This window comes from Diospyros lotus, chromosome 6 (genome assembly GCF_014633365.1).
Source record: "Diospyros lotus cultivar Yz01 chromosome 6, ASM1463336v1, whole genome shotgun sequence".
Classification (NCBI taxonomy): Eukaryota; Viridiplantae; Streptophyta; class Magnoliopsida; order Ericales; family Ebenaceae; genus Diospyros; species Diospyros lotus.
The window spans coordinates 9,707,217-9,724,275 of NC_068343.1; the positions used below are offsets into that span (position 1 = coordinate 9,707,217).

Sequence of the window (17,059 nt, forward strand, 5' to 3'; positions counted from 1 at the left end):
CCAACACTTGGTTTTAGCTTATTACAAATGTTTTAACTTGTGAGTGTTCCTACCTACATAAAACTTGGTTTTGGTTATTCCTAAACTTGATTTAGTTCATGCAAATGATTTGATTGCATGTGAACAGTTTAATCTGTTATGATTGTTTTCATATGGGAGTTTCATCCTAAAATGTTTATTCTTGTACATTAAATTTTGTGTGATAAATTATGTACATGAAATGTTGTTTTATATGATGCATCGATTCATGGTATGTGGCATTGGCATGTTTTTGTGTTATTCATGTAAGATGTGAGATGTCAACTTGTGATGTGGCACTTGAGTGATAGCACTAGCGAAGCGTGTCAAGGATTAATGCTCACTTGTAACGGGGCCTGAGAGTGGACACCACCCTTGCGAGTCGACAAGTGGCAGGGCTGCGAGTTGACACCACCCCGAGGCCTTTGAACGGTAGTATTGTTTTCGAGGTGGACGTGGATTCCCAAGAATAGTGTTGATCATCATGTGGCCAGGACTTGTGTTGACGTGGTTTGGAATGCTTCTGAGTGGGAACGTAATGATGATGGGGTGATTCCCGGGTTCATGCATTGATGTTGCCCCTCTTAAGCTAGAACGGTGTTATGCCAATGTGGTTGTGTTGCCTTTAGAGAGATTGCATTTTCCCTGGTTAGGGTTAAGTGCTGTGTAGGATTCTCTTGGCTTGGGACATGTCAAGGGATATGCCAGTTTTGTTTCATGTCTTGCATTCATTCATAAAAATGTTTTGAACTCTCACTTTGATGATTCAACATCTAATTTTGGATTTTGTCCCTGGAATATTCAAATGTTCCAAGTGAAAACAACGGTGCGAAGGGAAAAGGGATTACCGAGGAGTGACGAAGATTAGTAGGTGGTTCGTAGCATATCTTTTGATTATGATGTATATCTTGATGATGTCATGTTTGATGATAGTACATTTTTTATGTTATGAATAAAATGGTTCGATTATGTACCGTTTGAGGTTTCGATCTAGCTTTCGCATTTATGATGATTTACCTGTCTTAGCTTATTAATTCTTACTTTGATATGTTGAGAAGGTATAATGAGATCGTTGGGGAATGATTTGTGTGGAGTTTATGTTAGAAAAAAATATATCCCCGAAATTTTACGTTATCTAATGCCCTGGGAAAAGTGGGGTGTTACATGCGTTGTTGACTGCAGTCTACATTCTTAACTGTGTTCCAAACAAGTTCATGCCTTCTATCCCTTATGAGTTATGGACTGGTAGAAGCCCAAACTTGGATCACTTGCGGCCTTGGGGGTCAACTGGATATGTTCATAACACGTCCCACAAGTATGACAAACTTAGACCAAGAGTTAGCAAGAAGGTGTTCATTCGATATCCTACAGGTTCAAAAGAATACATCATGTATGGTGAACATCCTAGTGGGGGTTTGACTGAGATAAAATCTCGGGATGTAGAGTTTTTTGAGGATGAGTTCCCAAGAATTGGTGAAGTTGATAAGAACTCCCAATTGTATGAGTTACAAGAGAAAGTGTCTTTAGTCAGTGGGAGAATTCTTGTAGTTAGTGGGAGTGAACCCATAAACAGTACTTTAGAGACTCAAGTAATTCAACTCATTCAACGTGGGCTTATCCCTCATCGTCATTTCAATGATATTGAGGGAAGGGTACTTATGTGTGCCATGTTGGATGGCACTGAGCTGACTTCTTATGAAGAAGTCTTAACCTCCCTAAACTGAGATCAATGGTTGATCGCTATGAAAGAGGAAATGGACTCGATGGATAAGAATAAGGTGTGAGAACTTGTTGATCTTCCACTAAATAGAAAGGTGATTGGCAACAAATGGGTCTTGAAAGTCAAACGTTGAGTTGATAGATCAATCGACAAGTATAAGGTCCGGTTGGTTGCGAAGGGCTACACCCAAATGGAGGGTGTGAATTTCTTGGAGACATTCTCTCATGTGGTGAGATTTGACTATTCGTGTGATTCTAGCCATCGTTGCTCATTTAGATCTTGAGCTACACTAGATGGATATTAAGACTAACATTTCCCAATGGAGAACTAGACGAGGAGATATACATGGATCAACCCATCAGTTTTGTTACTGAAGGGCAGGAGGGAAAAGTGTGCTGTCTCAAACGATCCATATACGGTCTCAAGTAATTGTCTAGACAATGGTATCTACGGTTCAATAGAGCCGTCACCTCCTCCATTGGTTTGACCATGATGGAGGAAGACCATTGTGTATATGTCCAACGGATAAGAGATGGGTTATTGATTTTGTCCTTATATGTAGATGACATCTTATTGGTTGGAAACAACTTGGAGATGATTAACACCATTAAGGAATGACTATCCTCTGTCTTTGAGATGAAGGATTTAGGGGAAGCGAGTTATATCATCGAAGTTAAGATCTCGAGGGATTGCTCAAGGAGGCTTTTGAGTTTGTCTCAAGAGACTTACCTTCATAAGATCCTTGAATGGTTTAATATGGATAACTTAAAACCTGTTGATACTTCAGTTGATAAGGGTTGCATCTTAAGTACTAGTCAGTGCCTTAAAACAAAAGAAGAAAAGAAACTAATGGAAAAAAAAAAAAAAACATACGTCAGTACTGTTGGGAGTCTCATGTACCTAATGAAGTGTACTCGTCCTGATATTTGTTTCGCCGTTGGGTTAGTAAGTAGATACCAAAGTAATGGAAAGTTGGCAAGAGAATCATGAGGCTAGCTCAGTCAACCATCGAAGTAGAGTATGTGGCCAGCTCAGAAGCTGGAAGACATGCATCCTAGCTTAGTGTTTTTCTTCAAGAACTCAGGGTAACAGCTCAGGTTGATGAATCTGTTGAGATCCGTATCGACAACATGGCTGTGATGCAGTTCGCACACAACCCCAAATTCCATGATAGAGAAAAGTACATAAGAAGAAGATATCACTACATTAGAGGATGAATCAGGGATAAGGAAGTTATCTTGAGTTATATTCTTAGCGTTGAAATGTTGGCTGACCCATTGACAAAGCCACTTAGTCGGAATGTATTTGAATCCCATGTGACGCATATGGGGTTACATAGAATTTGAATTCTACACTTGATTACTGTTTACGACATTCATATTGTTTTATGCTGATAGATATTTGTTATATTTTTTTATGGATATTTGTTATCTTCTTTCTGTTTTCATTATATGACGTTGTGTTATTGATATGGAAAACATTGAAATAGTTGCACATGTTCATGAATGTCACCAGGCTTGGATCAGTCCTCTCACACGGACGATCGCCCTGACACCTGTGTGGTGTGTAGGACGAGACAACTTATTATTGGACTTATGTGGTCAGTGTAAGTGCCTTGATACATGAGGGGCATTCAAGGTCGTTATTGTTGCCTTAGTAAGGCTAAGATGAGTCTTATTTGAAGAAGTCGAATACGGATATATTCTGAATTCCATATTAAGCCTGAGAATAGTGGGATATGAGCATTCATGAGTGGAGTGACTTAGGCTAGTGCCTATGTGATAACTGGGCTGACATCTGTATGGTGTTTTGAGTGTGACATCCTTGATTAGTGGGAGCTCCATCGTAGCATGCACATTATATAGCATGCGCTTATTCGACCGCTATAGGGAAGTGATAAGATTGTTCTCTCGTTGTCATTGTGTGGGACCCTATTCACATATGTCTTCTTACATAAAATTGTTTCATGAAGTTGAGGTTCAATTACACTACTTTAGCATGCCACCCAATTGGTTAGCAAGAAAGCAGTTAGGTGGGCTATGACTGGGCAAGTGGTTGAACCAAGAGGTGGATTGATTCGAATTTTAGGAAAGATAATTTATACCACATCATGTAAGTTTTGCAACTTATAGTCCGGACAAGAATTTCAATTGATGATCAAATGCTGTTTAGAGTTACTCTCAAGAGATTGGAAGCATTTGATAGATGTGTTATGTATTATCTAAGGCATAGATGACATTGCTCTCGTTTATTTCTTTTTGCAGCAATACTATGTTGGCATTGGTGATTGTTTGATATAATACTCTTATCATTATCATCAAGTCCGCACTCCTTGACATCCTGTATGAGGAGATGACTTGAGTATTATCCCATGTACCCGAGTGGGAGATTGTTAGAATTGTGGTTACATTGGGATAAGTTCCCTAATGATAAGATAATTATTTAGAATTTGAATTTGTTTCAAATTCATTCGTATTTGAATTTTAACAATATGATGGGATAAGTGATTGGAATTTGAATTAGATTCAAATTCCTAAAGAGATATGTCTATTTACATTTGTGTGATATATATAAATAGGCATAGAAGACAATGAAAAATACACAACAATTAGAATTAGTTTCTGATCGCTCATATACTATTTTCGGCATCACCATTCAAGATTTGGATGAACAAGGAGTGGACGAATAAGAAAGTTTTTATAATTTTTTTCCATGGAGGTCGTTAGACAAATCAGTTTCGATTATTCCGCTGCAATTCAGGTATTTTACATACTGTTTACAATTTTATTAAAAGTTCTACAGGTTGCCCTCATCTTCATGGACGTTTGACCTCTAGTTGTGGAGGAGGCCAATATTGCCGCTTACCTAGTGCGTACCTAGTCTGTGGGCTGTTGCACATGCCCAATAAGTTTACTCAATGCACATACAAAGGATAGTTGCTGGGGATTCTCATCAATGAAAAAAAAAAGGGAGTTTGTTATGATCTAAACCCATGCTAGTAGTTTATTGAGGAGCTTTTAGTTATATTGCTTAGTTTTAGGAACCAAGAGTTGATTTCAGCTAACACTTTTGGGTGACCGCGTGTGATGTTATATAACACAATTATAATTATTTTAATCCCAATTCATTTTGATAAATTGACCAACTTCCATGCTTGATTGCCTCCATAATACCCATTGCCCTTGCTTAATTTGCTACAACATTAGCCTGGGCATTATTATCTCAATTACCCACAAGATGGACCCACATTCAGCTGTGACAGAGAATTTATCTTGAATGGAAAAACTGCTTGAGGAACTACAAAGAACCCTCTCTAGATGTGAGAGTCAAATTTAATATGGTGTTTCGTAGGTCTTGTGGCCATTCTACAACAATTACAAGCCTTTATCCTTCTACGCCTAGTTTTTTTGTCTGGAATTAATAATGTAAGTTTCAAAAACATCTTTACGTTAGTTCTTACTAACCAAACACAACCATCCCCCTTTATCCAAACTTGGGATTGACTGTAAATAGGAGGAATGCCTTTAACACTAAAAATGTTGAGGGATCACTCAATTCTTAGGCAGAGTTTATTTTGGTCATTTTAGTGCAAGAGAATTTATGTATTATCCAAAAACTATATCTAACATGTCATTTTAAAAAGAAGAGGTCTGCAGACTGGCTGGGTGAGAAGCCTGCAAGAAGATGGGAAGCTTCCTAGAATATTTTTGGCAATGACAATTTGCACTTGTTAGATACCTTTAAAGTCCTTAATGCTCACTCAAATAATTTTGGCAATCCTGGCCTTCAAATCCCCTCGTGATGACAGTAACAAGGGAGTGAAGCCTTTTCATGAGCTGTTTTAGCAGTATGAGTGTTCACTATTGCAGTCCTTGGCATATGCTTGGATATTAAGCTTAAAATTAATGGCTCAAAACTTTGTTAATTGATTGATTTCATATGATCAAGATACAGCACAATTAAATATGTATGTTACACCCAAAACGGTGTCAAAACAAAAGGCCAAGTCTAAACCTAAGTGTATTATTTGTCTTGTTGTTACTACTTGCCAAATGGAAGATTACTGCATTATTATGGGGATCAAGTCCTTTGGTTATAGTCAGGTTATGTGTTATATTGTCCTCAAATTTCAATTTTTCATCCTTATCTTATTACACGGTTCAATGAGTTTTGATAAAACACATTCACACGGTTATGTGCACATAGGTAATGTCATATTATGGAATCACTTCGATGTACAATAAATGCATAATGTTGACTTTTGATTATTTCTTTTAATACAGGGATAAGGTATTTGTTTTTATGGGATGGGGACTGATGTCACTGGTGTTATAGAAACAGTGCCATCGCCTCGTGACATAAAGGTATGCATATATGTGCTGGTAGTACCTTTTTATATTTATGTTTGAATTCTTGCCATTTGGATGTATTGATGTTCGCATTACCTATACAGCAAGAGTGCAGATCCAAAAGAGTGATAAGTCTAATTGCAGTTTTATTAGGCCAATGAAAGTAGAGTATAGATGGATAATGATAAATCATTTTACCACTACTGGTGAATCCACAGCCTCACACATCCAGTTAGAAAGATATCAGGTCCCTGAGCAGGGAAAACGAAATAAGACGATTTGATGCAGGACAGCGATGAATCACAGAAAGTTAACAACAGAGAATTATGATGAGATTCAACACAGTAGGTAGGATTTTCCAGAGAATTAGGTGAGTTTTCTGCTATATTGCAACTCTCAATTACAAGGAGAAACAATGGAAATAAGCAACAAAACTGGGCATTCGAGAGGCCCAGGACTCTCCTACCAGAAACTCCAAATTCTTCTCCCCTTCTCTCCCTTCTAACCTCCTTTTTATAGGTTGTTATCCCTCAGCCCATGCACATGTTGGTTTGTTACACAAACCAGCCAAGTGCCTATTCTACCCCTGACGCACATGCTGGCCGTTACTCCCCTTCGCTGTGTCACCCATATTCCCTTGATCCTTGTTACGCCTTTGGTATGTTTGTCGTATTGGTGGCCTAACATTACTCCCCTCCCCAACTTTCACATTGTCCTCAAGGTGGAAAGAGGGAAATTGTTGCTGAATGAGGCTATAAGGCTCCCAAGTGGCTTCCAAAGGAGGTAACCCCTTCCACTGGAGTAGGACATCCATTCCCCGAACATTACTTCCTGTTCCAGGCCTGACCCCCAGCACTGCCTCTGGTTCAACCAACATTTCCAATTCTGCACTTAATTGATTAGGAATTTCCCTAGTGGCTTGCAACGCACCTTTGGCTTCTCGTAGCTGGGACACATGGAAGACTGGGTGGATGTTGCAGTGTGGAGGCAGCTTTAACTGGTAAGCTACAGGCCCAATTTCCTTTTCCACTTCAAAGGGACCATAGAATCGAGGAGCCAACTTCTCATTGGAACGACCAGCCAATGTCTTTCGCCGGTAGGGTCTTAATTTCAAGTAAACTAAGTCCCCAACCTTAAACTTCATTGCTCTTCTTTTCATATCAGCCCCCTTCTTCATTACTGCTTGAGCCCTTAATAGTTGTGCCTTAAGTTCCTCCAAAATGTGATCTCTTTCAACTAGTTGTTGCTCCACTACTGAAACAGGAGTGGAACCCACTTCAACCCTCAATATTGCTGGTGGTTCGCGCCCATAAACAGCCTGGAATGGTGTAATTCTTGAGGTTGTGTGGTACGAAGTGTTGTACCAAAGTTCAGCCCAAGGCAGCCACACAAACCAAGCTTTCGGTTTAGAGGAAGCAAAACAGCATAGGTATGTCTCCAATGTCCTATTCAGCACCTCCGTTTGTCCATCCGTTTGTGGATGATAAGCTGTGCTGCGGTGGAGCCTGGTGCCTTGGAGGCGGAACAACTCTTCCCAAAATTTGCTCATGAAGATCTTGTCTCGATCGGATACAATGGATCGGGGTAAACCATGAAGCCGTACCACTTCCTTGATGAAGATTCCTGCCACCTCTCCAGCTATAAAAGGGTGTTTAAGCCCGATGAAATGCCCATACTTACTGAGTCTATCTACTACCACCAAAATCGAGTCCATTTTGCTCGACCTTGGTAAGCCTTCGATAAAGTCCATAGCAATGTCATTCCAAATTTGGTTTGGGATAGGAAGGGGCTGCAAGAGCCCTCCCGGCTTCAGGGCTAGTACCTTGTTCTATTGGCATACAACACAAAGACTCACATACCTGTGGATGTCCCTCTTCATACCTGGCCAATATACACTGGCTGCAATCCGCTTGTAGGATTTCAAGAATCCCGAGTGCCCTCCTACCTTCCCATCATGTCCCTCATGTAAAAGCAATGGAATGAAAGAAGAGCCCTTCGGTAGGTACAGTCTACCCTTGTAGAGGAGGTGGCTGTCCACCAACTGGAAATGGGGCCTGGAAGTAGGATCAAGCTGGAGATCCTTGACCACCCCTTGCAACCACTCATTTGCTTCTACTTCCCGAGCCAGCTGATCAAGTTGGAGAACCTGGGGAACGGTTAATGTTAAGAGGGCAGCAGAGTGGCTGATGCGGGACAATCCATCTGCTGCCTTGTTTTCCATTCCCGGCCTATATTGAATTTCGAATTGAAACCCCATTAACTTGAGCATCCACTTCTGATATTCTGGGCTAACCAACCTTTGCTCCATCAGGAATTTGAGGCTCTTTTGGTCGGTCCTGACCACAAACTTCTGTCCCAACAAATAATGCCGCCACTTTTGCACCGCAAATACAATGTCCATCAATTCTCTCTCATAAACTGATTTCCTCTTCCCCAACTGATTAAAGGCATGACTGAAATAGGCAATAGGTGTATGATCTTGCATTAAAACTGCCCCCATACCATGTCCAGACGCATCCGTCTCAACCACAAATGGTTTGTCAAAGTTCGGCAAAGCCAAAACAGGCAATGATACCATGGCAGCTTTGAGCCGTTGGAAAGCTTGCTCAGCTGCTTCATCCCAGAAAAAATTGTTCTTTCGAAGTCGCTCCGTGAGAGGCCATGCTAACCTGCCATAGTCCTTAACAAAACGTCGATAGTATCCCGTGAGACCAAGGGAACCACGCAACTCCTTCAATGTGGTGGGAGTGGGCCAATCTAACATAGCTTTTATCTTGCTACAATCAGCTGAAACCCCTTGCTGTGATATAATGTGGCCTAAGTACTCAATTTCCAGTTGTCCAAACAAACACTTCTTCCTATTTGCAAATAGTTGGTTAGCTGCCAGCACTTCCAGAACACAACATAAGTGTTGTGCATGCTATTCAAAATCCTTGCTGAAAACCAGTATGTCATAAAAAAAAACTAACACAAAACGCCTCATGTGCTCCCTGAAGATATCATTCATCAGCGACTGGAACGTGGCTGGCGCGTTAGTCAGCCCAAAAGGCATTACAAGGAACTCGTAATGGGCTTCATGCGTCCGGAAGGCAGTCTTTGGGATGTCCTCGGCTCTAATGCGAATTTGATGATATCCAGATTTAAGGTCGAGTTTGGAAAAAACCTTGGCCCCATGAAGCTCATCCAACAACTCCTCAATCACTGGAATTGGAAACTTGTCCGACACGGTCACCTTATTCAAAGCCCTATAATCCACACAAAAGCGCCACCCGCCATCCTTCTTCTTGACAAGCAGGACCGGGCTAGAGAAAGGGCTGGAACTTGGTTGTATAATCCCCGCCACTAGCATCTCTCCTACCATCTTCTCAATCTCGTTTTTCTGTAGATAAGGATAACGATAGGGCCGCACACTAACCGGTACTGTGCCTGGTAGTAGGTTGATTGCATGATCCTTTTTTCTGGAAGGAGGCAGCCCTTCAGGTGTTGTGAACACCTCCTCAAACTCGGCTAACACCTCCTTTAGGAATAATGGAACCTCTACCTGACTGTCATGGTATTCAGCTGCCAGCATCCCAAGTTCAAGCAACATTCCTTCTCCATTCTCCTTGAAGGCCTTCATCATAGCCTTCAAGGATACCAAGCTTTTGCTCAAGCTGGGATCCCCTTGCAAGGTTACAGCCAATCCCCCAATCTGAAACTTCATAGTCAAAGCCTTCCAATCCACTCTCATCTTCCCCACTGCTGCCAGCCACTTCATCCCAAGGATTACATCAGAACTACCCAATTCCAAGGGCAGAAAATCCTCCACGATTTGTAAGTTTTGCAGGTGCAATTTCACCCCCTTGCAAATACCAGCCCCTTGCACCGCCATTCCTGTCCCCATGATCACCCCATAACCGGTAGTTTCTGTTCTTGGCAACCCCAACCGCTGCACCAGTTCTGCAGCTATAAAGTTGTGCGTTGCCCCTCCATCAATAAGTACTACCACTGGTTGCCCTTCTATATCCCCATGTAGCTTCATTGTTTGCGGTGTTGTCAACCCCACCACTGAATTCATGGAGAGTTCGATGACCTCACTGCTATGCCCAACTTCCTCTTCTTCTTCTCTTCCATCTCCTGTTTCCACCTCGGCTCCTTCCTCTTCCCTTTCTTCATCGTAAATCATCATAACATGCAGCTCCTTGTTCTTACACCTGTGGCCAACTGAATATTTCTCATCACAACGAAAGCATAATCCCTTTTCCCTTTTGGCTTTCCACTCAGCCTCACTGAGTCGTTTAAAAGAGCCATTGCTGCCACTACTAGCCGCTGGCAGCTTGTTGCTCACCTGACCAAAGACTCTCGAATGAGGAGTCGGGCTTCTTGATTGTATGGGAAGGGTTCGAACAACGTTGGCTGTAGAGTGGGTAGGAAAATTGCTCCTCGTTGGTATGAACGCCCTACTGCAGCTGAGTATGGCTGCATTTTTATCCTCGATACACTGCGCCATCATCATGATCCGATCCAACCCCCGAGGTTGCAGCACCCTGATCTCCGCCTTGATTTCTGGCTTAAGGCCGTTGATGAAATGGCCTTCCAAGAACGCCTCGGAGATGTCTGACACTGGAGCGGCCAAAGTCTCGAACCTCAGCCGGTAATCCTTGACATCACCATCTTGTCGTAGAGCCAAGAACCTCTCCTCTAGCGACCCCTCTTGAGTTGAACGGAATCGGTTGAGAATTCTCTGCTTAAGCCCTTCCCAACTGCGGATCCCCCTGCGCTTAGACTCCCACTGGAACCAAGCGAGGGCCCCTGCCTCGAAGCACAACGCGGCGGACTCGATCTTCTCATCATCGGACAACTGGTTGATCGAGAAATACCTCTCCGCCCTGAAAATCCAGTCGTCCGGGTTGTCTCCCACGAAGGTTGGCATTTCTAGTCGCTGACCTCTCCCTTCCTGACGCCATGCAGCACTCATGCCCCCCTCCATTCCTTGGTTCATGCCTCCCCCCGGGGTCACTTCGGAATCTGGGGTAAATTCCGTTGGCCATCCACCCCCATGGGCCTTAGCCTTCCTCTCTCGTTCCTGTTCGTCCCACCTTGTTCGCAGGATGGCGAACTGTTCGAACATTTCTGCTACGTTGCGGTTTATTGTTTGAATCTCGCTCCTCATCGTGTCTACCTTCTCCTCCAGGTCCCCTACCCTCTCGGTTAAGTTCACCATGGTGATCGACGAATGCTCTGATACCAAATTGATGAGATTCAACACAATAGGTAGGATTTTCCAGAGAATTAGGTGAGTTTTCTGCTATATTGCAACTCTCAATTACAAGGAGAAACAATGGAAATAAGCAACAAAACTGGGCATTCGAGAGGCCCAGGACTCTCCTACTAGAAACTCCAAATTCTTCCCCCCTTCTCTCCCTTCTAACCTCCTTTTTATAGGTTGTTATCCCTCAGCCCATGCACATACTGGTTTGTTACACAAACCAGCCAAGTGCCTATTCTACCCCTGACACACATGCTGGCCGTTACCCCCCTTCGCTGTGTCACCCATATTCCCTTGATCCTTGTTACGCCTTTGGTATGTTTGTCGTATTGGTGGCCTAACAAATTATTAAGAAGAAGAAGAAGCCAAGAGGGAGAACCAAAAAGAAGAGAAAAGCTTGGGGGGTGGGGGGGAGGAGGAGGGAGGGAGGGAATCATATTAATCAATCATCCAAAACTAAATAAAAAGTTACATTATGTTGCCTATTTATAGGCAGTTAAAGATAACCTTTCTAAAGGTAACAACTAATCAAAATATGATTATAGTCTCTAAAATTAAATATAACTCTATGTGATCCCTAAATCAAATAAAATTCAAAGAAATTCTATTATCTAAATAACTATAATAAATCAAAACAGAACAAGATAAAACCTAATCTAAATCTTATTGTTAAAATCAAAATATCAAAATATCCCTATCAATAGTTCTACCATTTATTTATCAGAAAAAGTTCCAAGAAGATGAAATTTAGACAAATGCTGTCTCTTGGAGGGCTTTTGATACCCCAGAGACTAGGCAAATTGTCTAGAAAAAAATTGTGATAAAGGGCTGTGCTATCTATTGAGTCGAGAAGATAGACGTGTTGTCCGTGGAGTCACAATGTCTTCAATTTGAGACTGAAGTATGATTGTGTAATTCAAAGCAAAATGGCATACAACAGTGTTTTTACTGGGAAAGTTTCACAAGTCCTATAACATATTCTTCAAGTGATTTCACTCTGAAATATTTATTTCATTTTATTTTTGAATGTATCAGTTTACTCTTTTGTCAGATAGGACATCTCATCACTTGTTTCTCTGATTACAGGTGCATCGTTTGATGTGCACAAGATTAATGATATTGGTTGATAGAATTTTAAAGATATTTCCGGATATAGAAGTGTGTCGTCCTCGGTGCTCATCCGGAATACAGCCACTTTGCTTGTTGAATAAAGGAATTGAGAAAGCCCATTTACTATTTCAGCACTGTAGCGAGTCCAGTAAGCTTTACTTGGTATGTACTGAATACTTTGACAACAAGATCATTGATATATTAAGTAGTTTCAACTGATTATTATTATTAACCATTTAAGATGATCTTTTTAAACAAATCTCAAAGTTGCAAAGGCAACTCCTGAATGCATTGTCTGGTGCTGCCATACAAGAAAGACCAAAATAAAAATGAGATCACATGTAATAAGGTTAGAGTGGCTCCTATTGCAGATAAGATGCAGCAGTCATAATTAAGTTGGTTTGGACATGTGAGAGGAAAACCAATAAATGCACCTGTGAGGCAAGTGGATGAAATGGAGGAAGTTTGTAGAAAAAGATGGAGAGAAAGACCAAAGAAAACTTGGTGGGGAACTCTTAAACATGATATAGGTATGAGGACCTTAGAGTGGATATGGCTGTGCATAGAGATGGTTGGAGATCTAAAATCATGTAGCTAGCTTCACTTGGTGGGATTAAAGCTTGTGATTGTTGTAACCCCATCTATGATTAAAAGGAAAGTAGATACAATGGTTAATTCATTCCCTCAAAATAAAGGAAAGGCCTGAAAGGAAGACCAGAGGCCAACAGCTATATGTAGTGTTGAAGTCGTGTGCCTTTGCTGAAATAGGTGGTGCCTGTTGCTTAAGCCGCATAAACTTCCTATAGCATAGCAAAGGGTTTACTTATTTTCTTCTTCAACATACGTGCTTCTTGAGGCTGAGCACTTTGTGATTTAGTTATTTATTTTAAATATTGTAGATGTGTACATCATAATAATTCTGAATATCTGATAGTTTTGTTCTAAACACAAAAAAGAAAAAAAGAAGTTGAAAGAAAAAAGATAGGGGGCTGAAATAAGGATAAACATAATGCTTTCAGCCTTTGTGAAGACCGTAAGTCCGTAAGGAAAATAAACAGTTGCAATTCTTGCAGAAGAGAAAACATGCAAGAGTTAAAAGAGACTAGATATAGGGAGATTGACACCGTCTATCTGTGTGGATGACCATTGTTTTGCCCTTACGTTCAACTGCATCTGTGGTGAAATATATTTTGTTAAATGCAATAGATTATTCCTGTATCACTATCATATAAGGATACATCATTATTCTTTAAATAAGCATGTTAATCTTGATACTGCGTCCATAATATTTTCAGGCAATAACAGGGGATGCAATACTTTCAAGATGTTTAAAATCAAGGAACTTACTGGGGCAAAGTTTAAGCCAGATTGAAAGTAATGTTCCAGTAATGTTGGCTGCAGAGGTTAGTCATAGCATGTTGATTTGAGATGCTCTTTTTCTGTTTGCCTTTCTATATTTTCTCGTCGGGGAGATAGCAGGGTGGAGATAAATGAACAAGTAGTGACACAAAAAGTATCTGTATGATTTTTTTAATTGAAGAGTACAGGGTAAGACGTTTGTGGTATGGTTGGTGATTTCCTGTCATTTGTGCAGATCTCTCGCATAATTTCTGATATTAGGGGTGCAATATTTAGCTTGGATTCATCAGAAGAGGCTGCAGGAAAGGCCTTGCGAGAGCTCCTCCAGCAGTATGCATCTTCAAGACCTGCAGATGCAACAGAAGAATCTGCAATTGAGGCTATTAGGTTTGCAGCTTTGAGGCTTCAAATTACAACTCAAAAGGATCTGTTGATAGAGAAACGGGCTATTAAAAAGCTCCTTGTTAAAATTGGTGGTGGTGATCTTCCAAAAAGGCAGATCTTACTGTTCCTTGTGAGCCTTTTGGAGCGGCATGGATCATTAATTGTGAGGGAGCAAGCAGAGAATTCCTATGTGCAGCACGAGGAATCCTTTTCAGTTTCAAGCTCTTATAATGCATCTTCTGTGGAATCTTGTGCAGAGCATGGACCTGACGAGGTCAAAATGGACATGTTGAGTAGATGTGTACCACCTGAGGAATTCAAGTGCCCCATATCTTCAGGATTGATGTATGATCCTGTTGTCATTGATTCTGGACAAACATTTGAAAGGATGTGGATACAGAAGTGGTTTGATGAAGGTCATGATACATGTCCAAAGACTAAACAAAAGCTACTTCACTTGTCATTGACACCAAATGTTGGCATGAAGGACCTCATTTCAAAGTGGTGCAGGGATAATGGGGTCACCATTCCAGACCCATGCATCCGTTCAACAGCAGTTCACTCATTAGAAACCTCTTTCACATCCATTGCTAGCTTGAGCAATTCTATGAATAACTTGCGTCTTCCTATAGATTTGAGCAATATATCACTTGGATCGTTAGATAGTACCAATTCAGATTCCTCACATGTTAAGATCACGGATAGCTCAGACTTGGTGTCAGTGCAGACCAAGGACAGGTATCGGAGAATTCAATCTTGTCCAAAGACGCATGAAAGGAGCAAGTGTTCCTTAAACAATCTTGATGAACTTCCTTGGGAATCTCAATGTGAAGCAGTTGATGATGCCAAGTGGTATCTGGAACACTGTGATCATGCTTCTAACGCCAAGTCTTTGGAGAACTTTGTTGAACCACTTATTCAATTTTTGAAGCACGCACATGACCTGCATGATGTAAAGGCTCAGAGAAGTGGAATTTGGTTATTGTTGGAGTTGGTGAGCATGTACAGGTACATTGTGCTTCTTTGTCAGTTATTACTAGTTTTTTTTTTTTTTTTTTTCAGTCAGTTATTATAGTTGCATACAACTGGCTCCCTTACCTTAAAGGCTCAAAAAACTGGAACTCAGTTGCGTCCTTGATCGTAGATAGGCATTCAGTTCTAGTTGGTAGGTAATGGATCTGTATTTATTTGTGAATTATGATCTCCATCGTGTCAGGGCTGTTTGACTTGAAATGAAGTGCACAGTTTTGTAGATGTTCAAAATATCGACTCAATTTGAATATGACCAGATTTCGTCTTAGTTGAGAACTATAGGTTTGGGAAGGTCTTCATTTTACTTGTTAATATAAAGGTTTTCTTCAGTTAATAGAGTGATTTTTGCTTCTCCATAGTCAAGTCCTTTGACTATTATACTCAAAAAAGCTATTATTTTGTGCGCCTGTATAAATGATACTTTGAATCATGGACCTTATTACTCAGCAAAACAAAAAAAAAAAAAAAATCATGGAACTTTTGTTTATCTATACTGTTTTGCCACTCTCCGTCATCTCCATTGTTGGTTATGGCACTTGCATATTGAGACGGCACACATTGTTTTGACATTTATCATATGGGACTACTTTTCTTCTCCATTTTATATACCTTTGCTTTCTTCTTGCAGAAGCAGTGAACCACCTCTACATGAAGAATCATATTCTCTATTAGCATTATTGCTCAATTCTGAAGTAGCTGAAGAAGCTCTTGCAATAATGGAGGTGTTGTCTTGTCAGGGACGTTGTATACCTAAAATTACTGCATCAGGAGCACCTTATTCAGTCTTAAACATGCTCGAAACAGAAATTCGAGAATTCCATGGACCAGCCATTAGAATACTGTGTAACTTATCCTCAAGCAGAGAAATCCGATCCCTCTTTGTACCATCAGAGTTCATTCCTAGGTTGGTGCCGTTTTTTGAAGATCCTGCTTTTGCCGAATATTGCATATCCATTTTGAAAAATTTGTGCTATAGTGAAGATGCCAGGGCTTCTATTGCTGAAACTGATGGATGCATCGCTTCCATTGCTAAGGTGCTTGAAACCGGCAGCCCTGAAGCCCAAGAGCATGCAGTAGCAGTTCTCATTTCGTTATGTTCTCACCGTATTCAATACTGCCATTTGGTCATGGAAGAGGTTGCAATCCCCGTCCTCAATAGCATAAAAACAACCGGGAATGAGAGAGGCAAGGCAAGTGCAATGGAATTGCTTCGGATCTTGCGAGACGTTGACTATGATCACGAGGAAAAATGCTTGGGATCTGACGCGTTCCAACCAAAAGACACTAACAACCACTACAACAAGAAGAAATCATCTTCCAAAGCATCTGGAATTTTCGGGATGAAGATATTCTCAAGACGGCGCTGACGAAGAAGAAATGAAATGAAACTCAAGATGTCCTTTTTTCTCAGAGGTTGTGGCCACCGCAACTTTACCGTGGTGGCAACCTGGAGTTTGCTCAGGTATCAGTCTCAGCATCTCCAGCCACCGTAGATTTTTATCACCGGAAAGCTAATACAGCAGTAGTACCAAGGGCGAGCGGTTATGTGCTTAATGGTTCTTCCTGCCAACTAGGTTATTACTCTAATATAGGCTGTTTATTCTTCTTATCTGGAAAACAACATCAATTCCACGGCAAAGCTAGCTTGCCAGTGGGGTTGTTTGCTTCTTCTTCTTCTTCTCGCCAGCTTTTACTCTGATGTAGGTTTGATTAACCATACATGAACTTTAGAGATGAATTGATGTATATAATTACTTACACTTGTTTCGTAGTTTGGTATGATATAAATATAGAGATTATATCATCAGTGTGGAGACTTGTTGAAAGGTTTAAGTTCTA

The 17,059-nt window shown here is 40.9% G+C and overlaps 1 protein-coding gene across 5 annotated transcripts in view; it reads left to right on the forward strand.

Annotated features, from left to right (window-relative positions):
- Window positions 1-17,027, forward strand: part of LOC127804829 (U-box domain-containing protein 5) — a 28,160-nt gene extending 11,133 nt beyond the window's left edge. For 3 of the 5 annotated variants that reach the window (XM_052341860.1, XM_052341862.1, XM_052341863.1), the window contains exons 2-6: window positions 6,022-6,102; window positions 12,422-12,607; window positions 13,741-13,848; window positions 14,040-15,196; window positions 15,849-17,027. In XM_052341860.1, the coding sequence (XP_052197820.1) occupies window positions 6,046-6,102; window positions 12,422-12,607; window positions 13,741-13,848; window positions 14,040-15,196; window positions 15,849-16,587 (2,247 nt within the window). In that variant the 5' untranslated portion in view covers window positions 6,022-6,045 and the 3' untranslated portion in view covers window positions 16,588-17,027. Of the gene's footprint in view, window positions 1-24; window positions 6,103-12,421; window positions 12,608-13,740; window positions 13,849-14,039; window positions 15,197-15,848 lie in introns of those variants that run through there. The other 2 variants (XM_052341864.1, XM_052341861.1) reach the window with 2 other exon arrangements.
- Window positions 17,028-17,059: the final 32 nt, after the last annotated feature.